Consider the following 20,706-nt stretch of genomic DNA (forward strand, 5'->3'; position numbering starts at 1 on the left):
ATTGAACAACATAATGCACACGGTAATTGTTGGCTATTACATACTCACCCACTAAACAGTGGGATTACAGGTGGTTTGTGTTTGCTATTTTTTATGTATTCTACATTTTCTTTAGTGAACATGTTTTACTGTCATCAGAAAATTAATTATTTTAATGGTCACCTCCAGTTTATTATAGAAGCTGTACTCTAGCGTAACTAAGGGAGTTAACATCAAATAGTAACTTTTAGTAAACTTCACTGTAAAAAACAAAAAACCACATCATTATTTTATAATGACTTTCCCACTCACAAGAACATGGGTGGCAACCAGTAACTTTTTTATAAAAATATTTTATTTAGGACTCATAAGACAATACGTACATTCACATCTTGTCTTCTGAAGATTTAATGGAGAGAGGTTCACCTGAGAAACATTTCCCCTAGAAAACCCATTGTCTCTTGGCTCAACTGACACATAAAAATGCCCACAAAGATCAACTTTCTGCCAATCTGGAGAAGATCTGTTTTCTTTGATCTGCTGTCATGTGTTCACAAGCTTCTAAAATGTTTGCCAAAATCAAAGTCTGCTGAATGGTTTTTGCCTTAACCCATATTCTCCCATTCATTCCAAATACTATCTCCAGTGGGTAGAGTTTTCCCACTTCTTGTAGGATTTCACAGTCTGGAGCTAGCAGCCTGGTAAGGAAGAAGAAAGAATATTAAAACTTAAAGTGGTGGGGTGTGACCTGACTTTCCTTTAGGAGACTCCTTTTCTGGGCAGTTCTCCACAGTTATTCAAAGCTCAACCAACATCATCCCAAGAACAAGGCACATGACAATATTTGCTGCCTGCTTCTTCCAAGAAGCTTTACACTAATAGATATACCAGAAGTAACAACAATTGGCTATCCTCTACAAAGAAATCAAACTCCTTGGGTCAACTTTACAAAAAATGTATGAAGTTCTTCCTTGACATTATCAGAGCACCTTAATTCTAGACTTTAGAACTGTAGCTTTTTAATTATCTGTGGTGCTAAAAGAACACTTTAAACTTATTTTCCTGACCACATAAGTTTTTCCCTGGTATTAAATTCAATACTTGGAGAGGAGCATTGACTGTCAAAGCACAAAGAGTGTGCTGCTTGGTTAGTAACATGCTTCTTTAACATCTTGAATTCTCCAAATCTGCAGAATAAGTAGAAAAAAGAGACATGCAAAATAGCTCTGAACCTCAGTGACTCTAGGAGTAAAGCACTTTAATAGGGCACAGCTTTGGGAAAGTAAAGGTCTAAACACCTAACAGAGAAAGAATATGCCTCTGGGAACTTAAATCTACCAGGACAGAAAAGCAGGAGCTTTCTGTGAATGTCTGCATAAGGATGACATCAGCCTAATTACATTTAACTCCCATTATAAGAGAAATTTGGTGATTTTGTACGATTGTAAATTGCATTTGTATTCAAGTGACTTAGAAAGGGGGAAGGCCAGTTTTCACATTTAGGCTGAATATATCAGCTCTAAGGAACAGCAGGCCTTCCAGCAGAGAAGCCAGACTCCACATCAACACAAACTGTAATGCCAGATACATCTGAACTTGATGTATTCACACTGGGAGGAGGGGCTAAGTGTGTGAGTTTACAAGTGTGCTAAAGAGATACTGATTTTTAACTTTGAGGAGATAAAGACGTTGTGAAGAATCCAGATCCCAAAGATTGGTCAGCTTTCTAGGAAGGCATACTATAAAAGACGACAGGCAAGCCAGAAGGCATCAGGACTTACTTTCTAATTAAGCCCAAAGTCACTTTAAAAAGCAGACCATCCTGTCCAATCACACCCATTCCGTTGGCTCGTCCACAGCTGTCAATACAGACCATCTCTGGTTCCATATCTTTATTAGCAACTACAAATTGGCCATAGATGAGATCGCCAACCTACGATGATAATTGAAAGATAGGTCATTTCCTCTCAGCAAACCATGCTATAGGTGCTGCTACTGATTCTCTCCAGCCATCTACAGTTCTGTGGCTCAGGGACTGACTACACTCCAGGATTCCCACACTCTGGAGCTGAATCTTAAAAGATGGCAAAATTAGTACATATACCGTTACCCTTCACCCACCAGAAAATCCTAAAACTGGGAGTCATCTCAAAGCCAGAGAAAACCTTCTAGGATTGCACTGTCCAATATGGTAGCCACTACCCACATGTAGTTAAACTTATATTTAAATTAATTAAAGTTATATATGTAAAATTCAGTTTCTCATTTGCACTATCCACATTTCAAGTGCTCAACAGCCACGTGTGTCTAGTGGCTACCATACTAGTCAGTGCATATATGAAACATGAGCGTCACCACAGAAAGTCTTATTGGACAGCACTGCTCTAGGGAATTACAGAAACTCCTGACGTGCAAATTATACAAAGCAAAATGGAATACTGGTAATTCGTTGACACCTCTCCGTGCAAGATTTACCTTAAAAACCTCAAAGAGTTGAACTTCAAAATGATGAAACTAAGGAAATGGAGAGTAAACTTATTCCATTAAGTACCTCCTATTTGTTGGTGACTATAGGAACTAGAGAGGAACAAAACATTCCCTGCCTTTTAGAAGCATTTGGTCTCGGAGGGCAATGGAGATATATATATAGACAACAAACTTCATTCAAGGCTGAATCTAGTAAGTAAAGTGACTGAAAATCAGGGATGTTTTTACAGAAGTGGTGGTGTTCAGCCTGGGTCTTAAAGGATGACCATGTGTTCCATACGTTGAGAAGGGGATAGAGCAATCCAGACAGAGGGAACAAGAGTACAAGGGAAAGAAATTATGAATTCAGTAGTGCTGTTAAATAGTTTGGTGTGGTTTAGGCAGGGCCATATGGAGGCTGTAATTATGGATGAGGGAAAACCTCTGGAGTATAAATACCAAGAACATATGTAGGCTTTGAAGGAATTTTTTTGAGGAAGGAGAGTGTGAGGATGTCAGCTCGTAAAAGCCTGGATGAAGAGCAAAAGTGTACAGGCAGGACGTTAATAAGGAGGTCACTGACTAAATCCAGTCAAGAAATAGCTAAAGCCTGAACTTGCAAAGTGGAGATAAAAGGGTGGACATGTGGAAGATCAGAGAGAGACTCAAAAAGGATTAATAAGATTAAGCAACTAAAGACACAAGAAAGGTGAGTGAGCAAGGGCAAAGAAACAAACGAATTTCTGGTCTGGATGGATAGGAAGAGTGTGGCCATGCTACCTAAAAAGTCCAAATTAAAAACTTGGGGTAACAAGACTGCTCCTGTCAGCTGGATTGTTGGCAAACAGTGATGTGACTGAAGCTGTGAGATGCCAGTCCTGGGACCCACATCCAGAGTAGATGGATGGCTGATAAAACAGCAATTTGCACTGCTTTTCCCTCCTTCCTCCCTGAGCCTATGGCTTCCTTCCTTGTCCAGTGTATACAGGCATAACAAATAACAATGGAGAGAACAGATATAACCTTTCAACTCAGTAAAGATGAAAACATCCCCCAACACAGCAAATGTAAAATAAGTACAGACTCTGGTCCCAGAGCTGGAACAGCGGAAGGAACTCTTGAAGCCTGGAGTGATTACACAGATGCCCCAAGATCATCCTATAGAACTGGGAAAATAGGACAATTTAAGTAGCCTTCTGGATATTTGAGTATTTAGGGAATGGATATTTTTCTTACTTTTGAAACCAAAGGTTCTGTCATTACCTGCACATTTGGTCTGTTTCTTTTAGTTGCACCTTCAAATGCCAAGTAAGACAAAGAAGCTGGCTCACTCCCTCCAACATCAACTTTGAAAATATCTCCAGACTTAGCTGTCACTATGCCAATCACATGGTCTCCTTTCACTGGGACATACTACAAAAGAAAACAAAATGAGAGAACAACCATAAATGACAGTCATTCTGAAGACATCTTCAGCAAGCCCTTAGCGGTTACTTTATTATGTTTGTCAGTAGAGATATTTAGAAAATATTTTGAAATCCAAGTGTACAAATCAATACAAATTGGGGGGGGATGTAATTAAAGTTATTTTTACTTATTTACTTTTTTTTCCTTTTTGCCAGGGGAGGCAATTTATTTTGTTTATTTTTTGAGGAGGTACCAGGGATCAAACCCAGGACCTTGTGCATGCTAAGCAGTCGCTCTACCACTTGGGCTATACTCTACCCCAAATCAATACAAATCTTACAACAAACTTGGTCATATGCCACTTTCAGTAAAAGAAAAAACAATCACATGATAAACTCTCAGATTTGCAGCTTCCAATAGTCTGTTCATTTAAGTCAGTATCCCATACCTCTTCTGTATCCTTATCAGGAACTCCCTAACTTCTGTTTGCATGAGTCCAGTGGCACAGGGGGTCCTCACAACCAAGGAAGGCCATTCCATTGTTGGGCAACCTTTTCCTACATGAGTTCTTATTTATTCTAAGAGAAATTTAACTCCCTGTGACATCTACTGATAAAGCCTAGTTCTTTGAGACCCTGAAAGACAACTCTGCTGCTCCCTGACCTTTGGGGTTTTGAAGACTGGCCATGTCTCACAGTCCTTATCTCCTTATATGCCATGATTTCAGGGCTCCTTTCTCTCCTGATCGCCCATCTCGGGCCACGTTCCAGTTGTTCACAGTCCCTCTAAAGGAGATGCAGAGGTAAGCTCAAGGCTGCGGGGGCTCTAGGCTAGCCTTAAGAAAGGAGAGCTCCTGGGCCCCTTCGCTTCTTCTTTCGAGGAATCTCCCCAGACTTCTCCCGGCCGTACCACCCCTCCGAAGTTCCAGCTCACCCGCTTCTGCTGCGAGTCCACCCAGTAAACGCCACCACCGCCGCCGCCGGGCTCTTTGTGACGGAGGCGGCCGCACTTGGTGACCAGCAGCCGGTCGCCACAGCGCCGCAAGCCTGGGCCGCAAACCACGCGCACACGGGAGCGCGCCCCGGCGTTCAGACGCAGGGGTCGCTCCCCTGCACCCCCTGGGCCTTCTCCGTCCTCCTGCTCCGGCAGCAGCAGCTCTTCACCCGGTAACACCACCTGATCTAGAACCGCGCGCGCCGCCCGGGCCCTGTTGCTCGCAAAGAATTCCGCTGCAACACCCGCCGCCTCAGCCATCGCGGACGCCGCCACACACAGTTTCCGACTTCCGGTTCTGTGTCCAATCGCCTGCTCGCCCAAGGCTTTCCGTTTCCGGCAGCACCGGTGTGTGGGACTTGAACCTCTCGCCTGTGAAGCCTAACAGCTGTGGGTAGGCGGATTCCCCGAGGGTGGCTATGATTGTGTCTCTAGCCGGCCTTCTACCCTGCAGTCTGTCCGCGGATCGGCAGGAGAAACGCCCAGCTTCCGTCAGTAGCGGTGCTTCCACTGCCGGTGTCTCGGGTCGCACGCTGGGATACGTGACGCCGCCACTTTTCGTTCCGTGGGAACCTTGAGAACTAAACAGAGGGCCTTCAGGAGTTGGCTCTCTCTTCTGACTCCGCCCTCAAAAGGACGGCTGACCTTTTACCAGAAAAAGTATTTTCTTTTACAATGTGAAACCTTTTTGGTTGTTGCTAGAGAAGATGTCTGTCCACACAGTGGAAAACAGAGAAGACTAAAAGATAATAAAACTTACTAGTCTTCTCCCTTACCCCGTTGTCTCACTTGCTAGGCTGTCAGCTAGTTCTCATTCTTTGTAGTGTAGGTTCTGACACGAAATAGGTAATGAATGTTAACATTTTGGTGTGCATAGGTGTCCCTGGCTTTTTCCCCCCTGCAAATATATACATATCACATGAACAGCTCGACAAAATTGAGCTATCGATACTACGTGGCCCGGGAAAATCAGTAACCGCAGTTAAATCCTTGCTACTGCTTCCCCTGGAGCATTTAGTTGCCCATGTGAGAAGCAGCTGAATTCCAAATCAATATCACGCCAGGTATGCTCTTCTGAGTTTTGGGGCTCTCACTTGAAATCAGTTTCCTCTGTCAACTGGCACATCCAGCTAGCGCCAGTAGGAATCAAAGCTCCTGGGTACTGAGAAGGCTTGGCTTTTAGCCGTCCTCCATTTCTACTGCCCACTTCTTTAAGGCATCTACTTCCAACCTGAATTTTCAGATTTTTAGGCTGTTTAAGACAGACTAGCTCTAAGATACCCTTCAAATTTTGCCAAGTGCTGGTGAGCCAACTGAGTAAGATAACAGAGGCCAAATGAAATGTAAGTTTTGTTGTTTTGCAGTCAGATTGTTTTAAGAACTGTTCTTGGCCGGTTACCTTTGCAGAAGAGATGGTGTAGATTCTTTTTCTCTCCTCCCCACTCCAACCCCATTCCAGAGGGCCTGGAACCAATAGGTATTCGATGACCAAGACTACCTCGATCGTGGCTGGCCCAAGGCCATGCCTGAATGGTGCTCAATGACCTAGGGTCCCGGCCAGGCAGAGTGAGAGGTCGGGAAATGATTCCTGTATTACCCCGACGTGGGTAGAGGAGTCTCCTCAGAAACTCGGCCCAAACCTGGCTGAGGAGGCCTATCAAGGACACTTTCCTGTGGGGGCGACACATGGGCATCCGTCTGGCTCATTCCCAAGTCCACAGACTATGGCGGACGCCTGGAGAAGAGCAGCCACCTGAGACCGGAAACTCAGGCCTGCAGGGGCGGGGTCGAAAGCACCTCGCGGGCGGAGCCCTATGCGGCTCGCCCCGAGGGGCGGGCCCAGAGGACGCAGCGCGCGGGAAGGCTGCCTGGCCGCTGCGCCGCGTGCCGCTACTTCTGTGGTTCGCGGGCTCGGCGTCGTGCGACAGCTGGTAAGTGCGCACATACTGCCGGGGTCGGGCGGCTGGCTGACCAGGGGACGCGGAGGTCCGCCGCGTGCGGGTGGGTGGGAAACTAAGACGGCAAGCGAGCGTGCGGGGCCCGGCTCTGAGCCGCGGACCTGGACTAAGGCGGCGTTGGAGTCCGGTTGGGTCGCGGTTGCGAAATTCACTTTTCTGAACGGGTCGTGCAGCTTTTTCTGGGTGTGAAAGTGGCCGAGGGCGACTGGGGATTGCAGAGGAGGCCGGGGCGAGCAGTCGGCGGCGCACCTATGTCGAGAACATGCCTTGATTTCGGCCTGCGCGTGGGGGATCCTGGGGGATCAGTCCGGGTAGATTAGACCTCTTCTTGTTTAGGGGTCTTGCCGGCCTAGAGCCAGCGCAGTAGGGGCGATGCTGCCCTCGACTGCCTCTGGGATACATCTCCTCATGCTTCAGTATTTCCCTTGGGGAAATGACATTGCCCTTCGGAAAGGTTGGACCAGACCGCGGCCTTCTGGACTGTTTCCCCAGACTTCCTCTTTCGAAATCTTTTCTACTTGAGAAGTTGGAAAAGTGGCATCTCGGGGTTGCTTTTCTTTGTTGACTGGTGAAGTTGGGCGTTTTTGTAGCTTTCAATTAACGAAACTAGTTGAGCATTTGCTGTGAGCCAGGAATTGAGCTGGGTAATTGAGCCAGGTAGTTAGCTGAATCATGGTCCCTGCGCTAGGGGAATTCACTGTTGCCATATGAAAATACCAAATGTTATCTTGTTTGTAACAACCTGTCTGATTAGAAGGTCAGCCCCGGGGAGTACAAAGGACGAAATGGTTACTTCTATGTGGGAGGAAGGTAGGAGTCAGGATAGGTGTCCCAAAAGAGGTAGTATTTGACTGAACCTTTAAAATTTCTTAGTTCACTGGTTTCTAAAAAGTACAAATGAACTGCATGCTGATTTATAAACAGAAATTAATAGTAAAAGAATCCATGGAAGTGTTAATATCTTTAATGAAAAAACTCACGATTATCACTGCACAAGTGAGAGTCCACTTGGTACAGATGTTTTTAATTACAAATGATCATGGCTAGTAAGAACTAGAGCACTTTAAAGGGTATAAGAAAAGCAGATATAAGGAACTGCCATTACCCCTAGTACTTAGCTCACCCAAGGAAAAGCCTCTCTCCACTGGCCAGGACTGATTGAGACCTTGATAGAGAGGAAGGACACAGTCATGGCTCATTAAATGGCAAGAAGTCAGTGGGAATCTGTGGTAGTGGAACTTGCTAGAAATCCACCCTACAGAACCTGCTGGCACTTCTAGGGTGCTGGGGAAAGCTATTCCTGCGGAAATGTCTCCTGGAAGCCTCTGTTACAAAACAGCCCCGTAGGTGCTAGGGAGAACTGTTGGCTGCTGGGTGCTTCTGGCCCCCAAACAAAGCAGGAGCAGGTGCTGGAGAAGGTGTGGTGCTGCAGAAGTATACTAGATAGCGCACTGGAACCACGAAGCAAAACTCTCCTCTTTCAGTGCCTCTGCAGGGCTTTCTATCTACACAGCTTGTCTTCCTGATAGATAACAAAGGAAAAATATTTTTAACACCAAGATCTATTGTCTCAGAGTAGGCAGTGAAGGGTGAGTTTAGAGCTGAATGGCAGTACACTGATAACTGGCCCAAGGTCGTATGAGGTTGTAAGATCAACAAATTCATCAGTAACAGCAGTAGGGTAGAGTCTGCCCAGGCCCAGGTGTCTTCACTGACTAATTGCACCAAATATTTAAAGAATTAATACCCCTTCTTCACAAACTCTTCCTAAAAAATAGGAGAGGAGGGAGCATATCCCAACTCATTCTTTGAGGCCAGTATTAACCTGATATCAAAAGCAAAGATATCATAGGAAAAAAAAACTCAGTATCTTCCATACACCTGGGTCAGGCCCTAGGCATCACTTAGTTGTCAGTCTTAAAACAACTGTGACAGGGTAGAGGTTAGCTCTTCTTCATGCTTCTGAAACCTACCCCAAATCTTACTCTAAAACCAAAAATGATACTTTACCCCCCCATACATGCAGCATTTTAAAAACTGCTTTACACACTATATATTTCAGACACTTCAAATATAGTTATTTTTGGTAAACTTACTAATTGTGCAACCATCACCAAAATCCAGTTTTAGAACACTTTAGTGACCCTAAAAAGATCCCTCATGCCCATTTGCAATCAACTCCCGTTCCCACCCCAGCTCCACATAACCACTAATCTACTTTCTGTCTCATAGGCTATAAGCCTTTTCTGGACATTCCATACAGATGGAATCATACAACTTATAGTGTTTTTGTTCTGGCTTCGTTCACTTACCTTGATGTTTTTAAAATTCATCTATGTTTGTAGCATGCATTAGAAGCTCATTACTTTTTATTTCTGAGTAGTATTCTGTTGTATGGATACACTACATTTTGTTTATCCATTCAGGTTTTCACTTTTTGGCTCCTGTGAACAATGCAATTAACAATTGCATACAAGTCTTTTTGTGGATGTATGAGTTCATTTCTCTGGGAAAGAACTGCTGGGCTCTGTGATAAATTTATATTTAACTTTTCAAGAAACTGCCAAACTTTTCTAAAGTTGCAGCACCACTTTACATTTCCACCACCATAAAGGTTCCAGTTTCTCTACATCCTCACCAATACTTGTTATTGTCTTTTTTATTACACCAAGTGTGAAGTGTTATCTCATTGTGGTTTTAATTTGAATTTCCCTAAGAGTGATGTTGAGCATCTTTGCATGTACTTAATGGCCATCTGTATGTCTAATTTGGTGAAATGTCTGTTTAGATATTTTACCCATTTTTAAAGTATGTTGTCTTCTTATTGAGTTGTAAAATGTTTTAAAATGTATTCTGGATATAAATTCTTTATGAGGTATATGATTTGCAAATATTTTTTATGAGTCTGTGAACTGTCTTTCCATTTTCATAATGGTATCTTTTGAAGCATGTTTCTAATTTTGATAATGTTCAGTGTAAAAAGTTTTTTTGGATTGTGCTGTAGTATGAAGACTGGTGGTGGAACCCAGTCTGTGTATTTCAAAATCATGAAGTGTCTGGTATTTCTACAAAACAAAACAAAAAATTTTAAACTCTAGTTGGCCAATAGTAACTGTCATTTATACACTCACCTAATGTCAAGCCCTGTGCCTGGGTACATACCTCAGATGGTTTCATCAACTGGCTTTTTAAGCTAGCAGATGCAAGCTAACAGCTTGTAGAAGTTTTTGTGTGTATTTGTCCCACAGGTTTTTAAAAAATAATTTTAAGTACTTTTTTTGTTTCTTGTTGAGCCCAGAATCCTTTTCATGATTGCTCAAGGGGACTTGTAATCAGTGGGAGTTGGACCAGGAGGTACCATCTTTCATTTAAGCCCAGATATACAAACTAGCTATCCAGGCCATTCCTTTGGTAGCCCATCCAAACCTGTCTTTGTTTCCTTTCAGTGTCTTCTTCACCTTGTGACAAGTAGATTTTGGAAAAAGTTACCTGTGGTGACCCTGAACTTGCACCTTTATGAGACTCAGCAGGAAGAGAAGTCCAAACCCATCAGCCATTACCCTACTCCCTACAAAAAGGACCTATCTTTTGACATTGTAGAGCTCATGGAGGAGATAGAAAAGAATGTGAGACACTCACCTTATGCAGGGAGTCACAGCCAGTGCAGACCTCTGTCTGCTAGAGTATAAATCCCTGGAACTGGTTGTCCCAGTCTGCCCAAGTTCCTCCTGTGGATGAACCCTTCCTTTGGGATCCAGTTGTATCCCAGTCAGACGGACGTGCATTTTTTTCCTCTTTCTTAGGCACGGCTTGTTAAGTTCTGAGACTCCTCTTTGTCACTCAGTTCTCTGCTCACTGAGGTGGGTGCTGTAGTTCCCTTTGGCACCATAGCATGGTGTGAAGATAGACCCATGAGATACGTGCCAGCTGCTTCAACAAGTGTGAGAGGTACCTTGCTCTTTCCTGCAATTACATGTTGAAAAATTAGAAAAATTAAATAAGCAGAAAATTAAAAAATAAAAATTACCTCATTCCACCAAAGTCAGCCACTGCTAGCATTTTTCTTCCCTATTTTCTTTGTATAAATATACATGTAACTTTTTTTTTAATGAGATCATGGTATGAAGATTTTTCTAGGTCAATGTGATGTTTAGTGACTGCATGATATAGCATTGCTAATAGAGATATTTTAATTTATTTCAGCAATCTCCCAATCTTGGAAATTAAGGACTTGTAACATGTTTATGCGTATATCTTTTTGAACATCCCTGAATTATTTCTTGAGGGTACTTTTTAAAGCTGGTGCTTTATATTGCCAAATTATAAAACCCTTCTTTGAACACAGATGTTTGCTTTAAACTTTTGTTTTTCAACCTTGGTGCTGGTACTTTGTGGATTTTTTCCAAACAAAATCTTGTGTAGAAATCCATTATATAGAAAAGATAGAAGAGAGGATATAGCTCAGTGGTAGAGTGCCTGCTTAGCATGCACAAGGTCCTGGGTTCAATCCCCAGTACCTCCATTTAAAAAAAAGAAGATGAAGAAGAAAAGATAAAAACCCAAATGGTCTGATGGGAAAGGTTTGGAACCCTCAGCCTCTTTCTCAGTACCTGTCCACACCTCCTCACTTCCTCACCTCCTCCCCAGCCCCTGCTATGGCTGATATAAATGATTCTTTCTACCATGTGTTCTAGACCAGTAATGAACCTGTACCATCTATTATCAGGGCACTTTCAGCTACAAGTAAGAGAAAATCCAATTCAGTTGGTATAACAGTAAGGACAATTCAGAGTCTCACATAACAGCAGGTCCAGACACAGAGTGAATCCAGTGGCTCAGTGATACAGTCAAAGATCAAGTTCTTTGCATTTTTTGGCTCTGTCTTCCTTAATGTGATGACTCTGTGCTCAGACTTGGGACTTCCTGGTCTCTCCATGGCTATAGCAGCAGCAAACATTACATCCCTGCACAACCCCTGGATGTAATGGAAGGGGCATGGAGGCTACACCCTTTTCTCATATTCCTTTTGGAGAGAGAAGGCTCCTAGCTGATTTCCCTGTTTCTCATTGGGCACAATGGTATCACATGCCCATTCCTAGGCCAATCACTGACAAGTAGAATAGAATCACTATAGTTGGTTTAGACCAATCAGGATTCACCCACTAGAGTTGGGAAAGGGCTTGGCCTTCCCTGGGGCCCATGGCAATCTGATATCTGAACAACAGCCAGGTTCAGTTGTCAAGGGAAAAGGGAAGAAATGGCTGCTGGGTAGCAGCCAACATAACATCTGCCATAACATCCCATTAGAAAACATACTGAAAACCCAATGTCAAACTCCCAAGGCTGCCTCTTACATTTGGTATGGCCTAGGGCAAGTCACTGAACCTCTCCAGGCCTCAGTTTCCTTATCTATAAACTGGGGATAATGATACCTGCCTTACTACCTTACAGAGTTGTGGAGAAGGAAGAATGAGATTGGATGTATGAAAGAACTTTACAAAGTACTTTACTAATATCAAGACTTGTTACTGATTTAATTCTTAGAAATAAACAAGCACCACCGACCCCTCTGTGAAAAGGGAGGAAATCAGTAAAATCTAAATTCTAAGAAGCGTCATTTGGTTTACTTACAAATTCACTCTCTAAGTTTTATAAAATGACTTACCAAAAAGAAATCACCTTTAGAAGTAACACTTAAAATACCCTAAAAGGTGAACATATGTGTGGACTGTGCTTTTCACAAGGCTGTGGCTTCCTAAGATTGCATCTGGCATTCAGCAGACAGTATGGGAACTACCAGTTATTGTTTGCCTATCCTGCTCTAAGCTGTCATTTTATCTTTCCTTGTTTTTTTCTTCTCTGCAGACAGGGTTTTTACCAAATATATTTCAAGTGTTGCCTTATCGGCCATTGGAATTCAGAGCCTTCTTTTCTTATTACAATGCCATCTGCAACAAAGAAACAGGTTAGTGGAAAAACAGTGCTAAATCATTCTTGGATAAGATTCAGGGGCCTGCTTGCTAGAGGTCCTTCCCACATAGTCCCAGATCACTGTGGAGCTAGGAAGAAGCCCAGAAAGACTGTAGTTGGCTGAGACAGCCTCCAGATTCTGAGGCTGGGGTCTGAATGCAACTTTACGGTTATATGTATGGAACTGAAATAAGTTTGGTAATAACTCTGGCTCATCTTTCTAATTTTGTTCTAAAAATCCCTCTGGCTCCCTACACCCCCCTAGATAATAAAGTTCAGGGATTTTAGACTGGCAATAATGCATTTCTTACTTAGGGTTCAGGTTAGGCTGCTGTTAGCCAGATCCAAAGACACATTGGTTTAAATAAGATGTTTTTTTCCTCTCTCTCACCTATAGTCCTGTGTGAGCTGTTGAGGGGCATCACAGTGTTGTTTGCTGTCTGAGATTGCTCTTGGTTACATGTTCATGCTGGCTCACTACTGCCACCAGCAGAAAGAGACAGATGGACACTTGTGGGCACACATTCCTTCCCTTTAAGGTCATGACATGGAGGTCACACTCATCACTTCCATTTACATCCCATTAGCTAGAACTTCATTACATCTAGCTGTCAGGGAAGCTGTGTGGTCACTGTGCCCAGCTAAAATTAAGGGATTCTATTATTAAAAGAAGAGGGGGAAGCAGGGACTGGGAGATATCTGTCACAATGATTCTCCATGGCCTAACACCAGCTTGCCTTCCCAGTCTCATTTCCTCCAGCCCCTCTTTATGTTCTGACCAGTCAAGGTGAGCTACATTTTACTCTTCAGAGCACTCAGGTCTCATGATATCGCCCCTCTTTAACTTGGCTCACACTTCACTGTGCCTCTGGGATGCCTTTTATCCTGTCCACGCTTTGTGAATCTGAACTTTCCTCCGAAGTCCATCTCATCTGCCTTCACTTACAAGGGCCTCTTCCTCCACTGAACTCCACAGCCTCCTTCATCTGTCCTTCTTCAGTGGCATGCTGAGTGCCCACTGCTTTACCTTTCCACAGCTGCCACAGCTTCTCCATCTCAGTGGGAAGAGACAGGTCCTGTGTTCAAATCTGATGCTGCCATAAATCATGCACGTGAACTTCAGCAAAGTATATAAATGTCCCAAAGCCTTGGTTTTCTTACTAGTAAAATGGCGTTAATACTCACTCTGCAGAGCTGGGGTGAGGATTATGTAAAGTTCCCAGAATGGTGCCAGGTACCAATGTGGATTCCCTTCTTCTCTGCCTCTGCTGACCCCTAAGGAGCAGGTCCCCTGAGGTTAGGACCTTTTAAAAAAGTGTTAGTCCAGTACCTGATGGGCCTCAGAAAATATTTCTTGAATTTAGTCATTCACTTAGCACATATTTTTCTGAGCAACCACTATATGTCAGGCATTCCTCTGGGGAGATAGTGGTGAACAAGTCAGAAAACGCCTAGACTTTCAAACATATCCTAGAGAGAAGAAAACAGTGAACAACCAAATAAGATAAAAGGATAAGTTGACTTCAGAAAGTGTTAAGTATCACGAAGAAAGTAAAACAGGGTAGCTAGGAGCAAGGGACTGGGAATGAATGCATGAGTGAATGGGTGGATGCATAGGTGGATGGGCAACCTGCTAAAATATGGTGGCGCCTGTCTAGGTTCTTCTGAGCTGCTGTCCAGGGCTTATGGCAGCTCTCCTCTCCTCTCCTCTCCCTTCCCAGGCCAGCTCAGCAGAGCTGACAAAGAACTCATCATTGTGAAGACCAGCCTAGCCAATAGGTGTCCATACAGCGTGGCTGTCCACAGTGCTCGGTACAGGGTCTTCTTAAAGAACCCAGTGCTCTCTGACCAGGTGAGTGTCTACCTCTCCTCTGCCAGTTTCCCATCCCTGTGCCCACCTGCTTCTGTGTGTACCTGATAGTTAGGACCAGTGGTTAGCTAAGCTGCAGCTTCATGCCAGACCTGGTATTGGATACTCGGCAGACGTTCTCTTGAATGCACCCAACTCCCTGTCTAAGTTGAGCCTTATTACAAGCATTTTACCTTGCAGGTGCAGAGCTGGAGCTTAATGTGGGGCATACAACTAGAATGTGGCCGAGTCCCTTTTCAAAGCTTACACTCTTTCTGCTACATTATACTGTTTGCATTTCCCAGTGTGAATTTATAGTCTATCCACTACTTATTCCTAATGGGCCCAAACCAGCTTCTTAGGATTCCTTTTATTTCTTACTGCTGGGTTGCCCAGGCCTGGCCCAGTCAGCCTCCCATTCTGGAGCCGCCTCTACCAACCCTTTCCCAACAAGACTGGTAGTGAAATGTGTCTCAGTCCCCAAGCCAACAGCTTACCCTCTCTTTGTTTCATCCAAAGTCAGGCTCTTTGGGTGCCAGAGGTCATGCTAATTCTTCCCAGAGAATGGACTGAAGATAAAGACGCAGCAAATATGGGTTTGTCACCATGCTTACAAAATCCTACTGATCTCTACTGTGAAATTCCTGATCCTCTGGGCCAAAGAACAGAAACATCTGTTCTCTGCACTTATTCCTGAGGGAGGGTCATCTTCCCTCCTGACCCCACCTGAATGGAGCCCTTGAAAATTATTCCCTGAGGGCTTCCTTTGCCAGCCTGAAGCAAAACAAGACAGGTACATCATCTCCTTGGCCTGCTGAGAGCCTCCTGCCTAGCCACCAGGCCTCACCCAGGATCAGTCTCTCCGGCATTGTCTCCCTTGTGACCATAGGATGTGCTGTTACACCATGGTTTGCTGGAACTGTTCTTCCTGTTTTTAGGTGGTTAGTGGTTTCCAGTATTTTGCTTCAGCAAGGGTAATGATTATTAGTATAGTCATTGGAATCCAGTACACTTGGATTCAGATCCCACCTCTGCCACTCTCTAGCTTTGTAACCTTGGGTAAGTCATTTCACCTCTCCAAGCTTCAGTTTCTTTGCCAATAAAATTGGGGGTGACAATAAAAGTACTACTTCCTAGGATTTTACAAGAATTACATAAGATAATGAATATGAAGCACTGAACACATTCTTGGCACATAGTAATTGCTTAAGTGTCAGCTATTAATTTTGCAAATACTGTGTCTTATTTGGGATTAAGTGAGGACAAAGGGATAATTATCTGAACTTCCTTTTTCTAATATGAAAAGGCTGGGATTTGGGGTCCTTATGTATTAAGAGTCTCTGAGTCTTGGTTCTGAGGATTTTGATGCCACAGGTGTTTGGAGGAGAGAGAAGTGCTTGTAGTCTGAGTGAGCAAAGATTTCCTGGTAGAGGTGGTGTTGAGCTAGAATTCAGGTTTGTATTACACTGGACTTGACCAAGATACTTATCTGTCTAGAAAGTTTATATTGGCTTGACTTTGCCCCTTTACTCTAACCTTGGGTTTTTTCATTAATGCCTATTTCGTTAGGCCTTGTGTTTCATTGGCTGCATTGTAATGAACAGAGATTCTGCTTCTGACTGTGTGTTTTCTTGGAGGTCTGTGTGAACTGGAGAAAGTCTGACCTCCCTGCCCGGGAAAAGGCGATGCTGGAGTTTGCACTTGCTGTTTCCTGAGCTGATGAAATAACAGATGATCATTCCAAAAAGCTCACGATGCATGGCTTCAACCAGAAGATGCCTGGGATATAGCTGCAATTTCAGCTTTTTATGCCATGTCAAACTGTCTTGCTCAGTTTGTCAATCTTGTTCCCCCAAAAAGAATTCTATTTGATGGGTAGAACCAATAATGTCAGAGACATAAGGAGTGAACCTGCTGCTCCGAAAGTATAAAAGCCTGGACAGAAAGGCCCGTGTTTACATTCAGGACCATTGCATTATAAGATATCAGTTGGGAGTTAAATTTAAAAATGTTTAGTCAATGGATAGGGAAAAAAGTAAATAAATTTATTCCCTGCTTGCTTGATGAGATAGATCCTAAGGGACATGCATGTGATACTTGGGCCTAGGGGAAACCTTTGCCAATATTTCACTCTTGCTGTGATCTGGAAGGAGCATCCGGGGGCAAAGGAGTTCAGAGAATGCTTTGGGCATTTCTGATGAACTGATATCTGTGAATTTCAGCAACTGAGGTTGAAAATTTTTTAGCTTTCAAAAATAATGTTTCATAAATATTGGTCTATATAGACTGGTTTGAAATCAATTCCTTGTTAACATGGTTGTACTTAAAGGCTCTCACAGGCAGTGGGTAAATAGAAGCAGGTGCAAAGTTGTTCTATCTTTAATGCCTTTTTTGTTAACCTCCAGTGATTTTTTTTTAACTGAAGGGTTATATCATAGTCATCTCAATAGAATCTTAGTCCTTATGCAGTTTATTCTTATTTTAGGTTTTAGTAAAAATATTTGGAACAAGAGAGCACGCACATTTTAAGTAGAAGCATAAGAAAAAAAAAACCCTGACATTACTAAATGACTTGTTCTGTGTGTGACAACCACCACTGCCTGAAGTTTGTGGCTATCTTAACTTTTCAAGAATCATTTTCATTATCTAACTGATAGAGGTACTTGCAAACCTACAAAATGTTTTGGCTCCCACTTAGCTTCTTTAGATTCTGTAAATTGCTAAGTTCTTAATCAGTTTGGGGGCTCTAGTGTGTTAATTCTGAGTTGCCTGAATGGTGAAATCTGATTATCTTGAGACAGCACAAACTTTTGTTACAGAGTGTGTTTTGCTGTGGAATCATATCTTAAATACCTTGGAATATGTAACCTTTTAAAACTGAGTTTTATTTTACTTATTGAGAAAGTTAATAACTTTGGTAAAACTATCACAGTCAAGGTTTTATAAACCAAAAAAATTTTAGCCATTGACCATAACTTGGGAATCAAGCAGAGGGCGTTAATTAAGCATTTGCTGCAGTCAAAAGTTGTGGGTCACTAAGGTCATAAAACAAACCTCTGCCTCTTACATGGGGAATATCTCTAGAGGAATGGCTACCTCGATGTTCTCTGAACACAGGATGCTTGCTTCTTGCCCATTTTTCAGTCAGCTGGTGGACAGGAGAGCAGAATAACTAATAACTTTGCTGGTGGGAGGACCTGCTGAAAGTTGAGCTCTCTCTGAATCCCATTCCTTTCTTCCAGAGATCCTTCAGATCTATCCTGGACAGTCACCAGATGGGAGCTTTTCAACTTATTTCTTGATCAAGGCCTAGAAGAGTTGTCAGTTCTTGTATCTGCCTCTTCTTGTACCTCAAACTTCCCTTCACATAAGACTCTCCTTCCCTCATCAAGAAACATCCCAGTTCCAGTTAACCTTTTGAGGCCCTTGGGGGCCTTGCATCTGTTATGCGCTCCATACCCTGCTTGGCAGACATAAGCAGGATTGACCCTCGACTCTGTTGTTTGTATGGTTGGATTAACTCACATCTCCAGCTACCTTCTGTGACTCCTGGCTGGATACATGCTCCTTCGTGCATAGAGGACGGCTTTGGCCAGTAGGTCAGGTTAGGGAGTTGGGCAGATATCCAAGGCACCAATAGGCCAATTTTCCAGGCACTGTACAAACCAGGGTTTTTTAGCGCAGAAGTTGACGAGTCCCTAGATTCCCAGGCCGAGTAGGCAGTACACCATGCAATTTACTGTGTGTGAGCAGCACGTAATATGGTCATGTCTCCTTTTTCTGAGCTCAGTGTAAAGTAGGGATGATTATGTAAACAGCACATAATCATACCCAGCCTCTTAGACTGACTAGTCAGGCTCTGTCATCCCCAAGGACACAGTCCGGTCAGTGACAACCACATACTGACAATGTCGCACGCGGTGCCCAGATGCCACCACCCTATGCAGCCCAGACCGTGAGCATCCTCAGTTGCGCACAAATACATCTTAGTAACTCCCGACCTCCAACTTCCCAGGCTGCGGCTGCACCCGAGTCGGGCGGTGTCCCCACTTTCTTGGTCCCCGGCGGATGACGGCCGAGGGGCGGCGCGGGTTTCCCAGCCGGCGGGGTTAGGCCGCCGCACGCCGGAAGTGGCGGCTGGAGCGGGACCGCTGAGGTGTCGGCCTGCGGGGCAGCGGCCCGGAGCGGGGGGCGGGGGCGTTGGTCATGTTTCCCTTCGGGCCCCGTAGCCCCGGAGGGGAAGGGGCGGCCGGAGCCCGGGCTGAGGAGCCGGCACTCCACGAAGGGCAGGAAGCAGCCGCCGGGCCGCTCCCTTCCCCGCCGGCGCAGCCACAGCCCGAGGCTGACGCAGCCCCTCCCCCGTCGCCCTGCGGGAGCCCTAGACGCCCGCGCGCCCAATCGCTGCCCCCCGCCGGGCGCTCGGGGGCGCTCGGGTCGCCCGGGGCTCTAGAATCCTCAGTCGCTTCGCCCAAGGGAGAGTCGCCACCGCCCTCCCCGCCGCTCTGGCTACAGGGGCCAGACGGCCGGGTCGGGAGCCGGGGCTGGCACGGCCTTAGCGCCGGCCTGGGCGGCCCTGGCGCCGGGCTGTTCGGGTGGCTAAGAGAGCGCAGCTTGGGCCGCGGGCTGTTCGTAGACCCGGCGCGGGACAATTTCCGCACCATGACTAACCTCTATGGTTCCATCCATCCTGCGGACTCGGTGTACCTCAGCACTCGCACCCACGGGGCCGTCTTCAACCTCGAGTACTCGCCCGACGGGTAAGCGCGGCCCCTCGGAGGGCGGGAAGCCGCCTCCGCCTGGCGCGGCTGCCCAGGGCCCGCTCGCTCGGTCCGTACCGGGGTTTGCGAGTCCGTTTGGGGCGGCCGGCCTTCATGCCCCTGGCTTTTTGTGAAGCGCTCTGTCACTGTTGGAGGCCCCGCCCGGCCCTTGGAGGCTGGCGGGCCCGGGACTCATTTGCTCACCTTCAGGACACGGAGCTCTGTGCCAGAAGCTCCCTGGCAGGTCTGTCAGAGCTAGTCCAGAGCTAGAATTTTCTGGTACACTTTAGATGCTCAATAAATACACTTTGAATAAATACCCTGTCACCGTAGGCTTGTATTTTTCCCACCTAAGCTTGGTCAGGGATAGGGAGCTTGCACACTCCCTGTGCCCTGTGCCTCACTTGCCCTGAAGGGACAAGTGTGCGTTCCTTTCTGCCTTTGGTCCAGTAAGACGCTGCAGAGAGGCATCTTGTGATGTGGGGCATCTGTGAAGTTCCCAGGCTGGATAAAGTTATCCAACCTTTTCAGAGTGAGATAGGTAGATAGATAGATATGCTTTGTTTTATGAGTACACGAACAAGTTCAACAACAATCAAAGGAAGAAATGTACATACAGTTCTACCATGAGAGGATATAGATAATACAACTCCCCTGATCAAGGTCTCTGGATTCCTAGTCATTGCTTAGTTGTTCATTCATTCCTCCTCTTATTCAGCAGGTATTTGTTGAGCATCTGCTATGTTCCAGATACAGAGGTGGCAGTGGGGAGCACCATAGCTAATGGCACCATTTTCATTGGTTTTGGGGCCAGTTGGTGCAACTAGATGTTAATAACCATTCTAAATAATTTCATAATGCATATTTTCAAATTGAGATAAAGGCTTGAAAGAACCTGCTGTGGACTAGGGTGTTCAAGGTTTCCCTGAGAAAGTGACACTTAACCAAGATAGAAAAATGATTAGAAGATGAATTAGTCAAGTTAGGGTTGGGAAGGGGATAGAAATATTTCAGAGAGAGGAACTGATATGTCAGAGGTTGGAGGGGCAGCGTGCCATTTTAGAGAAGGTGAAAAATGATAGGTTAACAAAAAAAATTACTGAAGAAAGACATAAAATCTGGAATTACTGTGAGCAGGTACACCTTATTCCATTTCACTGTTGCAGATGTTTATTCCTAGTCAGACTCGGTGCTGAGATCTCTGGAGTTTCTCCCTATAGCAGTTGGGTGGAACTTGTAGCAGTGAATGTGCACCTGAATACAAGGAGAACTGGTGAGAGAAGAAACTATTTTTGCAGAAGTTTATCCATGGAATCTCTTCTCCCTA

General features: G+C 44.8%; 2 protein-coding genes and 1 long non-coding RNA gene across 3 annotated transcripts in view; 1 reads left to right on the forward strand and 2 right to left on the reverse strand.

The window, feature by feature from the left end:
• Positions 1–220: 220 nt before the first annotated feature.
• EXOSC3 (exosome component 3) lies at positions 221–5,312 on the reverse strand. The gene is made up of 4 exons (XM_032478025.1): positions 4,786–5,312; positions 3,709–3,858; positions 1,761–1,912; positions 221–677 (listed from the first exon to the last, which is right to left on the reverse strand). The coding sequence occupies exons 1-4, from the start codon at positions 5,104–5,106 to the stop codon at positions 476–478; spliced, it is 825 nt and encodes a 274-aa protein (XP_032333916.1). The 5' UTR covers positions 5,107–5,312; the 3' UTR covers positions 221–475.
• A 1,623-nt stretch (positions 5,313–6,935) lies between these two features.
• LOC106730025 lies at positions 6,936–19,629 on the reverse strand. Its single transcript, XR_001366448.2, has 3 exons — positions 19,291–19,629; positions 10,443–10,766; positions 6,936–8,325 (listed from the first exon to the last, which is right to left on the reverse strand). It is a non-coding gene; the product is annotated as an uncharacterized LOC106730025 (long non-coding RNA).
• Positions 18,726–20,706, forward strand: part of DCAF10 (DDB1 and CUL4 associated factor 10) — a 43,125-nt gene continuing 41,144 nt past the window's right edge. Inside the window, exon 1 of the mRNA XM_006195877.3 lies at positions 18,726–19,379. Within this exon, the coding sequence (XP_006195939.3) occupies positions 18,829–19,379 (551 nt within the window). The 5' untranslated portion in view covers positions 18,726–18,828. The remainder of the gene's footprint in view (positions 19,380–20,706) is intronic.

The sequence above is a fragment of the Camelus ferus genome, chromosome 4, assembly GCF_009834535.1.
Source record: "Camelus ferus isolate YT-003-E chromosome 4, BCGSAC_Cfer_1.0, whole genome shotgun sequence".
NCBI classification, from domain to species: domain Eukaryota; kingdom Metazoa; phylum Chordata; class Mammalia; order Artiodactyla; family Camelidae; genus Camelus; species Camelus ferus.